Source organism: Podarcis liolepis (genome assembly GCF_965112155.1).
Source record: "Podarcis liolepis genome assembly, chromosome: 2".
NCBI lineage: Eukaryota > Metazoa > Chordata > Lepidosauria > Squamata > Lacertidae > Podarcis > Podarcis liolepis.
The window spans coordinates 33,865,595-33,881,513 of record NC_139555.1 but is presented as its reverse complement, the minus strand read 5'-3'; the positions used below and the strand labels follow the sequence as shown (position 1 = coordinate 33,881,513).

Below are 15,919 nucleotides of genomic sequence, written 5' to 3'. Positions count from 1 at the left end.
AGTCTCAGCCCAAACCCTAAAAGAACAGATGTACCAGAACGTCTCAAAACAGCACAAAGCCAGGAGGGAGAGAGTGCCTTCTGCAAAGCCTATTTCCAAACCAGTATTATCCTCCCCTGCCTTGGGAGCTTCAGTCATTTTCCGTCTGTGCCCTGAAGGTAGATGAACAGCAGAGGGGGAAAGCAAAGCTGTTTGGGTGGAGAGCAGAGGTGATGCTTGCAATTATTGTGCTGCATCCTGGCTCCAACCCTCTGGATGGCTACTTATTGCTCCAGTTAAAACTGTCTCTATTCTAGCAATATGAGTGCTAATGGAATGTATAAAATAATGTACAGTACACACATAGTTTCATTATTACGGTGAAAGCACAAATCAAAACCAGCTTATGCAGAATACAAGTGGCTCACTTTATTCAGAAACATGTAGCAAAGATCCGGGTGTGCCATTTCAAAAGATATGATTGAACTACCAAACAACTAGTCTATATCCTTTTTAGACCCAGAACATGGTTTATGACAATTCGGGGATCTTTTAAGATACCAAAGCATGGCTTTGGCAATACATAAGAAAGCCATGCTCTAACTTTAACCTGATCAGAACCATTCAATTACTTCTTCTATGGGGCAAACTGTTGTCAGCATTATATTCAAACTGACAAACTATGGATTGCACCTACAAACCAGGATTGCAAATCAGCTTCTAATCATGTTTCAAACTGTGGCTTGCACTAAAAAAGGAATTCAACTGTAACATGCAAAGAGTATGTAAGGAGCGATGAAGCCGTGCAAATCTTTCTTGTTACAGGGCAATTAAGAGAATCATATCATGTTGACTTTAGAGGATGAGACTCAGCTACCAGAAAACAATGTGAGACTGTAAGTTATTTGCTTAAACCATAAATATTTCACATTACCATGGTCACTGGGTGAAATATAATTGTCACCCAAGCTCCTAGGCTGAATTACAAAGAACATATTGATAATGTACCATGAATGAATAGTTCAACTTCAAAACCCTTCTGTTGTCTTCCAAAATAATAGAAGCAGAGCAGAGCCTCAAATAACATAATGGGGCTGCGGGGTGGGGTGGCGGAGAGACTGATTTAAGCATCTCAACAACATTTTCCATTGCCTGTTTATTTTGCAAGGCTGTACTTTCAGAGGTAATTTACAAGAGAGATGAGGTAACAGTAAAATTTGTGCAGGACGAAGGTTAATGCAGGCCCCACAGACTGTGTGCAGACAGTGTAGCCACTTAGGTGTGCTGGAGTCTGCAGAGCAATATTAAAAATGCTGCACAGGCAGGCAACTCATCAGAGAGCAACTTAATCTGTCTAAATATTCTCATTACGTACATGGCATTCAACTTCCATTCTTGAAGCACGGGAACAGAGACCATTTCCAGAGGACTTTTGGGACATTAAACCATGAAATAGGACTTTATGTCAGTCATTCACTCCTCCTCTTTCCCAGCTCCAAGATACAGTGTTTGAAAGTTATTACTGCACTGAAAGGGAGGGGAGTAAAGACAAACAGGGACATTGGGAGGGAGACAGAAGGCTTTTCTAGGATGAAAATTGCCCAATTAATCCAGTATCAGTGGATACCACTGATTTGCTTTAAAACTGCAAATAATTCTAAGGATGCAAAGATCTTGTGGCATTTCTTTTCCATTTTGTTGGCTGCATTATTATTAATATTTATTTAATTTATATACTGCCTTTCATCAGAGGATCACAGGGTGGTTTACAGTACATAAACAGAAAAATACATAATCCAAACATATGAGGAAAATGCATAAAATGTAAAATTCAAATAATCTATCACAGTGTCATTTGGAATTCTAAAGGTCACAGGGAGCAATGGAAAGAATACACAGAAAGAGAGAATACAAATTCCACAGTCCTTAATAAACCTGTAATTTCAGATGGAAGTTAAATTTATCTTAGACTACACAGTATACTAGGAAGGAAGGAAATCACATCAGACTCAATGGAATATCAAAGTAAAGGACTTTAGCATTGGTCTTTCAATATTTCTCTCTCCCCATACTGTAATTAGCTTACTTAAAAGGCTCTATTACTTTCTACACAACAGATTCAATGGAAGAAGTTCAGAAAACATGAGACCCGCTGTTGGAAAATGCTTTAGAAAGCAAGTTATCTTCTGCATATGTTCAGTCCATAAACAAACTTACATGCACAAAAAGGTGAATGGTCAATGCATATACTTTGATGTTTTTCCCTTCTACTTTTGATTTATTTTATCATAGAATCATTGAATTGTAGAGTTTGAAAGGATTCTGGGGATCATCTAGTCTAACCCCCAAAATGCAGGATTCTCCACTAAAGCATCAATGACAGATAGCTATCTAACCTCTGGCATGACTTGTTTTTAAGAAACCCATGATGATTCTTAGTAATCAAAGCTCACAGACAGACCATATAATTATCTGTTCTAGAACCTTTCCTGGTATCGGTGTCAAGCTGACCAGTCAGTAGTTACCAGAGTCTTCTTTTTTGTTTTGTTTTTTGTAGATGGGGACAACATTTGCCCGCCCTCCAGTCTTCAGAGACCTCACCTGTTTTCCAAGAATTCTCAAACATTGTACAAAGAGGCTCAGAGATTACATCTGCAAGCTCCTTTCGTATCTTTGGCTGCAGCTCATCAAGCCCTGGATATGTGAATTAATTTATAGTAACTAGGTGTTCCCTTACCACCTCGTTTCCTATTTAAATAATCACAGTGATTTTAATTTATATAAGCTGCCTTGAGTAGAGCAGACATATTATAAAAAAAATGCAGACTGAAAATAATTCAAGAATTTAGCTAAGCTTCGAGGTCCATCCCTACATACTCTCACTTTCTGCATAAACATATCTCAATAGCCCCAATCCAGGGGGCCAACATGACAGGGCTTCCAAGTCTGCTATTTTTAGATGTGGTCCTCCATGCCATCCAACAAGCAGTCAACCAAGTCTCCATACAAACATGGATGAAACCTCAGTAACAGCCCACTATAAGCAACCGCTGCCAGTTTAAAAGTGAGTGCGTTTAAAAGTAATTTCATGTATCAAAGGGCTTTCTAGATCAGAGCTAACATCTTTCTTTCTTTCTTAGGGTGGGGGGAAGAGAAGTATTGCTACTCATACCACTATTAGTTTAAATTAAAAAGATGTCCAGAGCACCTTCTGTCTCTATCACTCAGCTGCCTCCTTAACTTCTTCTCCCCATTTCCCTTGCAACCCCACCTTCCCAGCACCATGTTGTGCTCAGGTCCTGTCTCTGGACTTCTCTTAAGCATCTGGTTGACCACTGCGAGTACTAGATACTGGATGAGATGGACCATTGGCCTTATTCAGCAGGCTCTTCTTAAGTTCCTATGTGTCAGACCCAAGGCCCATCTCCAAAGCAGTTGCAGGGTTTGCTGGGGTAGAGTAATCTGAACAATCTAAGTGACATGGCAGAGACATTGAAAATGACAGAAGAAAGACAAATTCAGAGTAAAGCACCTATTGCTGATCTACAGTTTACCAGCTCTTCTGATTATTCTTCCACATTCATTTAGTGATGTGCTAGACACTACACAGAATACAGAAATGACAACCAGGCTATGTGACACTGGTAAATTTGAACTGACACTTTGATCTAGTAAAAGAGAAAGAATCAATGCTGCTATGGACCTGACAAATAATAAAGCATTGTTCAAATCCAAAACAAAGACACCAAAATTGTGTCATAGAATTTGCACACCCAGAGCAATAAACCTTCTGTTTCTACGAAAGCCACAATATTATTATTTTTTAAATCTCTGGCTTTATGAATTACAGGTGCAATAAATGGGAGGTACAGACAGTAATTAATGCATGTCTGCCTTTCCTGATGAGCTCCTTCTGGTGGGTTAGAGTTATTGAAATTCATTGAGAAAATCTTCAATCATGCAGAAATTCTGAAGAAATAGGCCTAGACGCAATTTAATAAAGCAATAATATTTCTTTTAAATAATTAACCAGGCTGTGACATTTGCTAATATTCCTAAGGCCTAACTCCTGCTTCAACATTATTACTGAGTGGCGGCGGGGGGGGGGGGAGGAGTGTGCTGCTCAGTGTGCTGCTCAGGGAACTGATCCAGTCAGCACTCACAAAAACCCCAACATGTACATGCACAGTCAAATGAAAACTGAATATATTGCTCTGGGTCACTTCCTCATTGCCAGCAGTTATGTTTACCTTCAGCCTTCAACTGCAATATTTATTTTTATCCATAACTCTAGTTCCACAGTACTTTGGTTGGTTTTATTGTTCAGTAAGAGAGAATTCCTTTAATTTACTTGTCCTTGCCCCCCACTTCCTATCCCAGTTATTATTATTTTGTGCTTAGATGCAATCAGCTATCTGCCACTTATGTCAAAGCAGGTTCCTTTGACATGGATGCTTTAAAACATGCAGTTTCTATCACAGAACAGAGAAAATTCTATTGTAATTTAGTAGTATATTGGAATACTACTTAAAAAAAGCTAATAAAAAGGTCAATTAAAAAGACCCGTTTCCTGATAAAGAGGCATTTGTGAGGAATCTACCTACATATAAGACACAGAACTACATAAACACTTGAAGCACTCACAAGTAAAAGGAATCTAATCTTGTGCACATACACATACCATGAAATTGAAAGAAAACAAGGATTAAGATTCTTCAGAGTGATTTCTGATACAAACTATAAATTCTTGTAAGATTATCATCATTTCACCAGCAATGCAGCTGCTTATTGCAACACACAGAAAAAGCAGCAAAGCAGGAGGAAAACTATTGGGGGGAATCTAAGTGAGCAACTAAACAGGACATCATACTGTAAGTACAGCCAGAATTCACAACGTGGCAGCAATGTCAAATTCATTTTTGTTTCGCAGCACAGTGAACAAGAACCCATTCACTGTTGGATGGACTGCTTTTCAAGACAAGAATGACAAACCTTGAAGGCTACTAAGTCCATCTTCAACATTTGGGTAACAAGTGTCCAGCAGGAAAAGGAGAGGGAAGGGGCTATCAGCAAGAGTAGATGGTTATCACCAATAAAATTTAAATCAAACAAAGTCATATTTAGGGTAGACCCACTGAAACCTATAGGTGGCATTCTATGATGTCTGTTTGTTTGAGCAATGGGACTTCTGGCATGTTTTCAACCCCTACAGCCCCCCCCAACCCTGCAAAGCAGATTTTGGGTGTAAGAAAGGAAGGAGAAACCCCATTGCATACATGAATGCCTGCTTGTGCTACATTTGATCTCACTCAGCAGTTCACAGCAGTTCACTCAGCAGTTCACAGATTTCAATGGGTATGACTAATACTGGGTATCACCCTTAGCATGTAAGCATCCCTTCAGAATCAGTTATTTAATTAAGGATGTAAAATTCCCCCAGGCGCAGGAGATACTCACCAGATAAATTCTATAAGCATCAATCCTTCTGATTGGTCCCCAGCACTTGTCTGTGTCATTATACTTAGTACCATCTTCAACACTGCATGAATGATTGCCCGTCACACTACTGGCAAGAGGGAGAAGCAAAAGCAGACCACAGTTAATGCACCTATACATGGGCATAGCAGCTGCCCCTCATTAAAAACACTTAATTAATTGAGGTTCTCCCCATCCATAAATCCTGGCTACACCCATGCACCTATGCAAACCCCAGCCACCATTCCTCCCCACACTTTTTTAAAGGATGGTGGAGAATTTCCCCTTACACAGCACATACCATGTGGAGTCTCGGTCAATCAAGAACTCCACATTCTTCAACACTGTACCTTATAGATTTGGCATGTAAGGTATATGTAGACATTTTTAAAAATAGAAGTGTTTCTTGATTAAAGAAATAGTAGTCATTTAATCATATACTTGTAATTCATTGAATAAAGCCAGATTAGTTTGTGTATGAATCAACAACAGTATTGAAGAAAATGCTATTTTTGTATCAGGCTCCTAGTCTTAGAATACCCATTCCCGGCTGTGTGGGATAGAAGGGGGAATGTATGTTCTATAGTGGCACTTGTCATTCATGCTTTTTGTAAATACAGGCATAAAAATTATTTTAGACCATTGTAAAATCTGCTGCCCAATTAGTCAGCAGCACCTTCTGATAATCTAATCTAACCAAAGAATCAATCAAGTAAGCATTGCAGCCCTATAAAGAAGTAACTCACAAATTAGCCCCTAGACCTAGTTTTTGTCAATATGCTAAGCACTGTCAAATTACATCAGAACAATGTAACCCACTCTGGAAAATTAGTTTGAAGTGTGAGGTAGAAATACTTTAAATTTATTAATTACAACCAGCAAGTCAATCTTCTGCCAGAGCCATCAACGTGAAATGGTTATGCAATCCTCCGACATTTCAGCAAGAAACTGCTGCTTGCAAAATATTGCCACCGAAAGCACACTCACCAGGTCACCTGCATGAGAGAAACTGGGACAGCAGCTGCATATATCGCCAAATCACCATAGAGGTAGATGATTATGCAGAAATAGAACAAGTTGACTCCCACTGTAAATAAAGGGAATAGTAAACATAGGTTTAGACTAGACTAGTCTGTTCCTGTAGTTTCACTTTTTACACCAGGATCTATCTAGGAACCTTTTGTGGATCACCACTTCAACTTGCTGTGCTGCAAAAAGGCTTCTGGGGAAAACATTTCACGACTCTATTGGCAACACCTTGTTCATTTCACCTAGTTGAATGATCTTCATTTGTAAAAAAAATCAGCCCTACCAATTGCCAGGACAGAGTTCCTGAGGGGCAGTCCAGTTGTCTAAGACTAACGTAACTGTATAAGCATGCATTTTCAACATTATTAAAATATTTGTATACTGTATTTTCATAAAAGATAACAAAACCATTTACAACAATTATAATACAATAAAAACCACACAAAAATTAAAACAGTTCTCCATCTCATTATTAGGGGAAAGGCTAAGCCTAGCTAGGCTAAGCCTAGCGACAGAGAAGTTTTCAGCAAACATTTGAAACATTAGTATAGAAGGTGCCTGCTGAATCTCTAAGGCTCAGTTCTGTGTCTACGTCAAATGAGCCTCACCATCTCACATGATGCTCTTACATATGATCTCAGTGATTGCACTGAAATAAAAGGGTCAAGGTGGTCCCTGAGGCACCCTGGACCTATGGTGTTGAGCCCTTCATCAATTAATATAAAAAAGGTAAAGGGCCCCTGACAATTAAGTCCAGTCGTGAACGACTCTGGGGTTGCAGCGCTCATCTCGCTTTTCTGGCTGAGGGAGCTGGTGTTTGTATGCAGACAGACTAAGCCGCTTCTGGTGAAAATCAGAGCAGTGCACGGAAACGCCATTTACCTTCCCGCCAGAGGGGTACCTATTTATCTACTTGCACTTTGACGTGCTTTCAAACTGCTTGGTTGGCAGGAGCAGGGACCGAGCAACAGGAGCTCATCCTGTCGCGGGGATTCGAACCGCCGACCTTCTGATCGGCAAGCCCTAATGATGAGCAGCCCATGCAGATATTTCTGTACCAGCTCGAGCTTCTGAGCTAGGCCTAGGGGCAACCTCAGATACAGTGCATTGTGTAATGTAAGAGCACAAACAAGGTGCTTAAAACCAGCCATTATCTCACAGCAAACAATGGTAACCAATATTAGTCAGAAGGAAGGTATTTTGCAAAGATGACTTGGCCTTTCCTGCTTCAGACTTCCTTACCCTGCAGATATGCAATCAAATGCCTGCATTAACCTAACCAGTTCTATAGTAGCTCCATTTAAAAACCAGATGCAATTCTACTTCCACAAAGTTTGCATCCCATAAAACAGGAGTGCTGAACCTCAGACCCAGGGGCCAAGAATGCCTTCCACCAAGCCACTATACCAGGCTATTCTCATGTGACACCCTCTCCCCTGCCATGCCCCTCACGGACTCTGCTTTGGCTCCCTCCTTGAGTGCTTTGGCATGGCTGGAATATGGCACTGAACAGTGCCTTTTCTGGACTAGCTGGAGGGCATACAGACATGTGAGTGAGTGTAAATTAGCCTAATGTATACAAGTAAAATGCGACCCCCAGACTGAAAAATATTCTCCACCCCGCCATAAAATGTTCCCTATCCTATATTCCGTTTTATCAAGGAAAATATTCACTGCCACCATACCCTTGCTCTAGAGGACGCAGGTGAGACAGACTTTATAGTTTCACAGACAAAAAGAATTACCGGGAGGCAAACAAACTCTGCTTTGATGAGTAGAAATCAATAAGGATAAAGAGATGCCAAAATGCACCAGCTTGACTTAAAAGAAATAGAACTGAATGCCTCAATCTGAACAGATTTCATTTCCAAAGGCCGCTGAGACAAAGAAACAAAACACGCATTGTTTCGTATAAAAGGAGAGAAGACAGGAATATTGTAAGAAAGCAAAAAATAAAGGAGCTTGACAGGAATACTAATCTAGTCTAGAATTTTGGTGCACAACTTCTAACTGCACATTACACTAGCAGCTCCACCATACAAAATGCTTCAGCTGTTATGGTGGAGTGTTTTATGATGCAATCTAACACAGGATTTTGAGCTTGGCAACAGAACAGAGCCATATATTGATGCCTAAATTGTTGTGGCACCACTGCTACTAGAAAAATAGAAGCTTTACAGCAATTCACAGCTGTGCTTTATGACAGTACAAGGCCTAAAAGTGACTTTAGGTGTGGCCATCTGTGAGGAGAGCAGAAGTGCCTTGCCATTCCTATTCTCTGAGTTTCTTTGTGTCATCCAGAGAATTTCCCTGTGCCAGATCCCAGATGACCTAAAGGACAGCCCACCTCATGTTTAGCCATTTAAAAGAGAACCAAAGTCTCCAGAAAGATCCACATGATCACCATTTTTTATTTCTTCCTCTACAGTGAGATATATGAACTACAGGTGCAAATATCTGTGGGGGAGATATGAGAATTCTGCTTTGAACACCAGGGAGAACTCACATGTCCTGGAAGTTACAATGTCAAAGCCTTAACACAAATTCATATCTCAAAAAACATGTGAAAAGAAAACAGTGCAAACCAGTTTGCAACAACCTTCTGACCAAGGGAGGAAAATAATTTGTTAAGTAAAGAAAACAATTATTCATTACACCAGAAGTGAGGAGCCTGTAGCCCTTCAGATGCTGGCTGACTATAACTCCCATCAACACTGGCAATAGTAGCTCAGCCTGATGGGAGTTGGAGTCCAAAAACATCTGGAAGACCACAGGTTCCCCATCCCTACACTACATCAATAACTGACTACAAGGAGAGGATCGCAAAAGACTGCAGCCGAAAATATTTTTCCCATATTCAGAAAGGCATTAATAGTGCCTTTAATTCATCAGAGAGCCTCCAGAAGAGTACATTTCATATTGGGAAAGATTGAGAAATGAGATCACAGCTATTCCTTACATTTAAATAGGAGTGAGTATCTCAGCATTACTTGGATAAATGGGACAGAAGAAAAAGGGTGAAGAAAGCTTAACAAAATTAGGTGTCCTCATATCATATCCAATATGTATGTACATCAGTGCAGTGAGTCGTGCCATCATTTATCCACAGTAGTGACTCCAAAATTAGGTTCACAGCTAGTTTTTCGTAATACAAAGTGACACCAAGTCCAACACAGCAATCCTAACCATGTTTTCTCAGAAATAAGATGCAATAGGTTTAATGGGGCTTACTCCCAAATAACTGTGTAAAGGATAGCAGCTTTAAGTGTCACATCCAGAATGTCAAATTTAAGTAAATATCAAACAAAATAAAATATGGAAATTATACTCACTTTAAACAACTTTTTATTTACCAACATATAAAATAGGTAAATAAAATAAAAAAACAGAAAAGTTATAGTATATATTTTTTTCAGCATCAGTAAAAAGATATATGACATTTGGGCTTCATGGAATACTAGCAAGCAAAGGAAAATTCTGTCTTAAGAGATGCGAGATCTTTCTTTTAAAGTGTTGACATCTATGAAGAGAAAGCTGAAAGGAAGCATGCTTTAACAAATGCTTGAAAAGGTCACCACAACTCAAGAGATTGGTTTCCCCAAATGATTATCAATCAATGCCTAAACAGTACCTTGTAAATGAACATGGTAAAAGGACACAGTGAAGGGGATGGAAGGAAGAATTCCTATTATTCACTGTTGCCATCAGACCAACAGGTATGGTGCCCGAGCTGCTAGGTCACTTGACTACAGCCCTCTTACATCTAATTTACACTAGGAACTCTGTAGGAAACAAAAGTTGAATGTACTGCTTTCATTTGTTTGGCAAAATAAAGGCCTGTGCCTTAGCCACAGTAGCTCAGAGCATTTAAACTATTCAGATAATCTGTATTTTAAATATTTTAAAGCTTCTAACAATTTGAAACCACAACATTTTAACCAATCCTGTTGTCCTCTGCAGAACATCTCAGACCCACTTCTATGTTGTTTATTCAAGGCACACATCTCAGCTGAGGATTTGGGGTGAAAGCACCACCCAATAGTCTCCACCCTCTCCACCTACAGATAGACGTTACTGTTGTTTCTGCTTTATAAACTGCCACCAACCTTCATTGATCAATACTTTCATTACTGGACACAAAACAGGAAGATCAATGACTTCCTGCAAGGATGGTACATGATGTATGTGCCTTGAATCCATTATTACAATAAATGACTTCTGGATCCCTGATAAAGAGCACCCAGCTATCCTTCAGAACAGATTCCCTTCACAGCCAGAGGCCCTTTTTCTCCTTAGAGTTAAGACTGCAAATCTATTCCCTACAGAAAGCAGACAAGTCAGAGGTGGAAGATTTATACACAGCTCAACTCTTAAGATTGCAGATCCAGAGCATGTCAAATTGTTAAGATAGTCAAGGGAAATGAGCAAAGAATACAGTGAAAACAAGGATTTTGCTTTTAACAGGCCAATAACTCTCAAAAGAAGGTATAACAGAGCCGCAACACATCTTCACCTAGCCATGAAACTCTGAAAGCCTTATTCATTGACTGTACTGCATAAATCTCATGACCCTAATAGCAAACCTGCCAGGTTGCAGTCGGGGTGTAACATTAGCATACAGTCACTGCGCGGACTTGTTTGGGGGTTCAAATAAAACAACATAATACACAGAATGGGGCAGTAAGAAGCTCTCCCTTAAGAGCAAATAATTGCTATAGTTCATTGAAGAATGCATGTGCAAATTCTGATTATGCTTAACTGCAGTAAGCCTGGTTGAGGTCTGAAGGGATGGGATTAGAGAATTAGGACAGTTGAAAAGATCTGGCACTTCAGAGGGGAGGCGAAGACATCCAAACCAACTGGAGGAGAAAGGCTTCTACACAAACCAGACAAGCTGCCCAGAAACAAAGATGAATAGATGAAGTAAGAACAGGAGATGTATGGTAGTAAACAGAAGCCATTAATATAATAATAATAATAATCATCATCATTCTGCCCAGACACTGAGGTCCAGTGCCAAGGGCCTTCTGGTGGTTCCCTCGCTGCGAGAAGCCAAGTTATTTTTATATTTTAAAGGCACCAAGTAAAATAGGGTTGGGGAACCTGTGGCCCTCCATAAATTGCTGAACTCTCAACTGCCATTGGTCCCAGCTAGCATGGCCAGTGATTAGGGATTTGGGGAGTAGTACTAAAACAACATCCAGAGGGCACAGGTTGTCCAACTCTGCTTTAAAATGAAGGGGCTCTTCAAGCCTAGTATCAAAATATCTTGCCTATCAAATGATCTGTGGGATCTGCAACCTCTTAAAATTACCTGAGAAGTTTGGGGAAATGGCTCTCTATGGAAATCCTCACTATCACCTATCTGAAGGAGATCAAGTGACTCAAGCAACTTTTAAAAGGGGCCACAATAGTGTGCTGATTGAAACCCAAGAGAGTCCAGCCAATCTGTATGCCCTATCTTTCAAAATCACTCTCTAGGATTTAAACACTAAGCTGGTCACTCTAATACAGGCACAGGCAAACTCGGCCCTCCAGATGTTTTGGGGACTACAACTCCCATCATTCCTAGCTAACAGGACCAGTGGTCAGGGATGATGGGAACTGTAGTCCCAAATCATCTGGAGGGGCGAATTTGCCTATGCCTGCTCTAATACATGTTTAATTAAACATTGGCTTTCACCTCATCCATAAAAGTTGTGTGTACAAAAACAGTCTGCCAACATGCACAGCCAATTTTCTTGACACATCAAGGGTCTGCGATCCATCCAAAAATTCATCTTCCTGTACTATCCAAATTTGCATAAATTGATGACTTACTGTTGCATTACAGTTATGACAAGGAAGGAGATGCAGCAGAGGTAAGAAAATGAGAATAATATCAGGCCTAAAGGGCACAAATGGAGGCTACAGGTTTAAGACCACTTCCAAAATCCATTTCAAGATCTTTCACAGACACCATCCAGACATATTAAAACTTTCTGCACAACTTTTCTTGATACAGAAACTAGTTACTTTATAGAGCTCAGAGATACTCAGAAAGCTAACTTCTATTACTATCAAGGTACTTGTGGATCTGTGAAACCTGCATGATGCTTTCAAAACTCTGAGCACCAAGATGTCACTTTAACATATAACATATAAGATGTCACTTAACACATAAGACAGAACAGAAGCAAATATCGTGGAAATACAGGTATCCATGACTTTGAGGGGGGCCTTCTTTCACCAAACCTACTGTAATTATTCAATATTCACATTCTCTCGTCTAAAAGAAGGAACTTGACAGCATGGTCTACTTATGGTAAGGGGAAAACTAAAGAATGAAGGTTTTGTGTGAATTACAAGTTGATTAATTAAATAATTAAATAATATTCAACTACTACTGTTCTGAATTCACACATGTGACCTGAGCACCCTCTGCTGGGTGAAGTTATCCATCACAGCAATTAAAACAGAATGCTAGCATACCATTCAAGGCAAGCGGTTCATATCTCTAGCAGTTCAATCTGGGCTAAGTATTCAAATGAATCTGTAATTGGGCTGCATCTTTACAACCTACCCACTCACTAGGATGTCACTCACAGGTTTATTTTATCTGTACTGCTCTCAACAAGCCTCATTAACACCAAACCCAAAACCAGGTTCCTTCTGTCATATTGAAATACACCCAACAGTAAATTATTTTAATAGTAGCCAGCTCCAGTTCCCAAACCCTAACTCCTATGTCAAGTAGCTCTACCATTGCTTAAGAACTTCAGTGGTTTCTTTGAGAATGAAAGAGTGCAAAAGTGCAAATAGGATGCAATTTAAATTACTATTTGCTTTTATCCAGGATGAGGAGTACAGCACATTAGAGATATGGAAAATGTTCAGCACCTTTAACAGTACTACAAAAATTATTACCTGGAGCACAATACATATTAATAAACATTTTGAGACTATTTAATACGGCATTTATGTACAGCAAAGTTCTTCAGCTGACTATCTTTCTACTGCCAGTCCAGATGTGTTATATTCATTCCTTTAAAAAAATTCAAGCCTTATCAAAGATAATTATTTCCACTCGGAGACAGAAAGATAGATTAGTGTCACATGTCAATCTTTTCTTTAAAACTACAAGCACTTAAAACTTTATTTTAAGTGAGACTATGTCTCTCGAAGCCAAAATATGTGAACACACAGACAAGATGGTACCTGTTTCTCCACCTCCAGACATTATTAGTAGCCAGGAGAAGTAGGTATTCAGTATCTCAAGCAGATTTGGGACCACAAAAAGCCTTAAATATCCCTATTTAAAAGAAGTTATATATTCACATGGGGTGGGGTGTCAAACGTGACATTTAGGCTTTAGGAACCATTCAGAAACACTCTGGAAAAATGGGTGATTCCTATTATGGTTCGCACACGTAGTTTTCACTTGAAACTGTCATTCCTCAAGAAAAACACCAACTACTAAGAGATTCTGACAAAAGCTAGGCTAAATAAAAAACAACCAAATATACATAATATGAAATAGAGCCTTCGTGGCTTGGAGATAGTTACCTTTATTGAAGAACATGGATGCCATCTGACCCATCTCCACCCTTTCAGTGATTTCAAAAACGTTAGGTGCTCCTCGTCTCTCTGCAGGGTTAGAGGGAAGGAAACTCTTAGCCTACATCTCAAAGATGGGTCCCGCTCAAGCCACAACCTGTTCTCTCTCCATCTTGCTCAGACATGTAAATTAACACTTTCCTGTGTTGCTTATAACAATAATTGCCTGCAGGAGACCAGAAAAGGAAACTTTATAACAGTTGAGATTTCCCTCCCCCCTACAAATCAGGTACTGTACATGCAAGGCAAAAGGACGAATAAAACTCTGCAAACTATTACATTTGGGATTTTACTTGCATGGCTCAGAGTTAACATTTTGGTCTGAAAGGCAACTCACAAATGATTTCATATAAAAAAGATTCAGGGGGTTTTCAGTTGTACATTTTGTGTCACTGAAACCCTGTGGAAGCAAGGCTAGGGAGAAAACAGGGTTGCCAGTGGCTTGATACCTTGATAAACTAGTTTTCTTGAATTGTAAAAATGCTAGTATTGTGTTTCTCAGAAAGCTACTACATGTGCATGTGTATACAAGACACAGGGAAAGTAGGCTGTGTCTAACTTTCTCATTTGTTATCTGCACTGAAGAGCAACTCATAGGAGTGAGAAAAGTTTCTTGCTAGATACTTACGAAGAGATAGGATAGGTCGTGTCTCTGATCGCTCATAGCCTTCAGGAAGAAGAACATCACTATCAGAAACGCCAGATGAAGAATCCTCATCATCATCCTAGAAGAGTAAGAAATAAGCATAAGTGTTCAAAATATAGAATAATTTCAGAATTCTGACAAGAAACAGAATGTCAAGAGGTAAAAAAGAGGAGTCTTTACTTGCTGGAAAAAAGACTAAACCTCTCCAGCTGAAAGCCTTCTGGCATGCTTATAGCTTCAAGCTGGTCCACCAAAAGGCTGAGCATCCATCCCAGTGCCAGGGACAAAATGGCTAAGTTTGTGATGAATCAGGTTTTGCAACATGGTGCAGAATCTACAGCCAGATGTTAAGGGTAAACACATAACAAATGAAATGAAAATAGAGCTGCTCCACTGAGATTTTATAGCTATGAAGAAAAATAATTAGCAGCCAAATGAAATGCCACACAAACCTTGTGCTTTTCCATTCTCTTCCAACGAAGCTGGGCATTTGCAGCAGCCATGGCCTCCATTACAAAAGTTGTGGTCATGTAGCTGGCAGAAAAATGGTAAAAGTACCAGTTGGTTAATAACAATGGGTTGCAATATTCCATCCCCACCTACACAGCCTTTAATCTATATATTCTAAGGTGCAAAGTGTAAACAAAATTGGGGATTAAGGGCATGACTGTACACAGTATGGGCAGTCACACAATTGTTGTTCTTGCATCTGCCCTGTTTATGTATAAAGCATGAAAGAGATTCTATTTTTTATATCAAAAGAGTCAGATGGGTTTGGAGAGCTGGTCTTATTCTCCCCATGCTGCACTGCTGCAGACACTTTTATTTTCCTGTCCTTCATCATTTCAGGTCAGGGACTTTTCCACTACAATCCAGCTCACTTATGGTACTGTGGCTGGGCTGTGTTGGACAAAAAGTGTGTAAAGTGATGGAGTGCAGAAATGTAAGACAAGTTAGGAGGGAGGCTCAGCGCCCCTTACTGGAGGACTCATCTAATGTTAAAGAAATGCTCTCTACCTGTTCTCTATTCATGAATGGTGTAGACACAAGAGCAAGAAAATTTGCTTGCTCTCCATAATGTCTGGACACTTTCTTAGTGGTAAGGCAAAAGAAAATTAACATGAGCAAAGACTCTCACACATGGCAGCACTGAAGAAAGCAGAAAGACCAGTGCACAAGTGTTGCATGCTACCA

General features: G+C 39.7%; 1 protein-coding gene across 2 annotated transcripts in view; it reads right to left on the bottom strand.

The window, feature by feature from the left end:
* Positions 1-15,919, bottom strand: part of TMEM104 (transmembrane protein 104) — a 75,780-nt gene that overhangs the window by 46,674 nt on the left and 13,187 nt on the right. For both annotated transcript variants that reach the window (XM_083487199.1, XM_083487200.1), the window contains exons 4-8: positions 15,178-15,259; positions 14,708-14,804; positions 14,029-14,109; positions 6,442-6,541; positions 5,437-5,545 (exon numbers count right to left, since the gene is read on the bottom strand). In XM_083487199.1, coding sequence (XP_083343325.1) covers positions 5,437-5,545; positions 6,442-6,541; positions 14,029-14,109; positions 14,708-14,804; positions 15,178-15,259 — 469 coding nt within the window. The remainder of the gene's footprint in view (positions 1-5,436; positions 5,546-6,441; positions 6,542-14,028; positions 14,110-14,707; positions 14,805-15,177; positions 15,260-15,919) is intronic.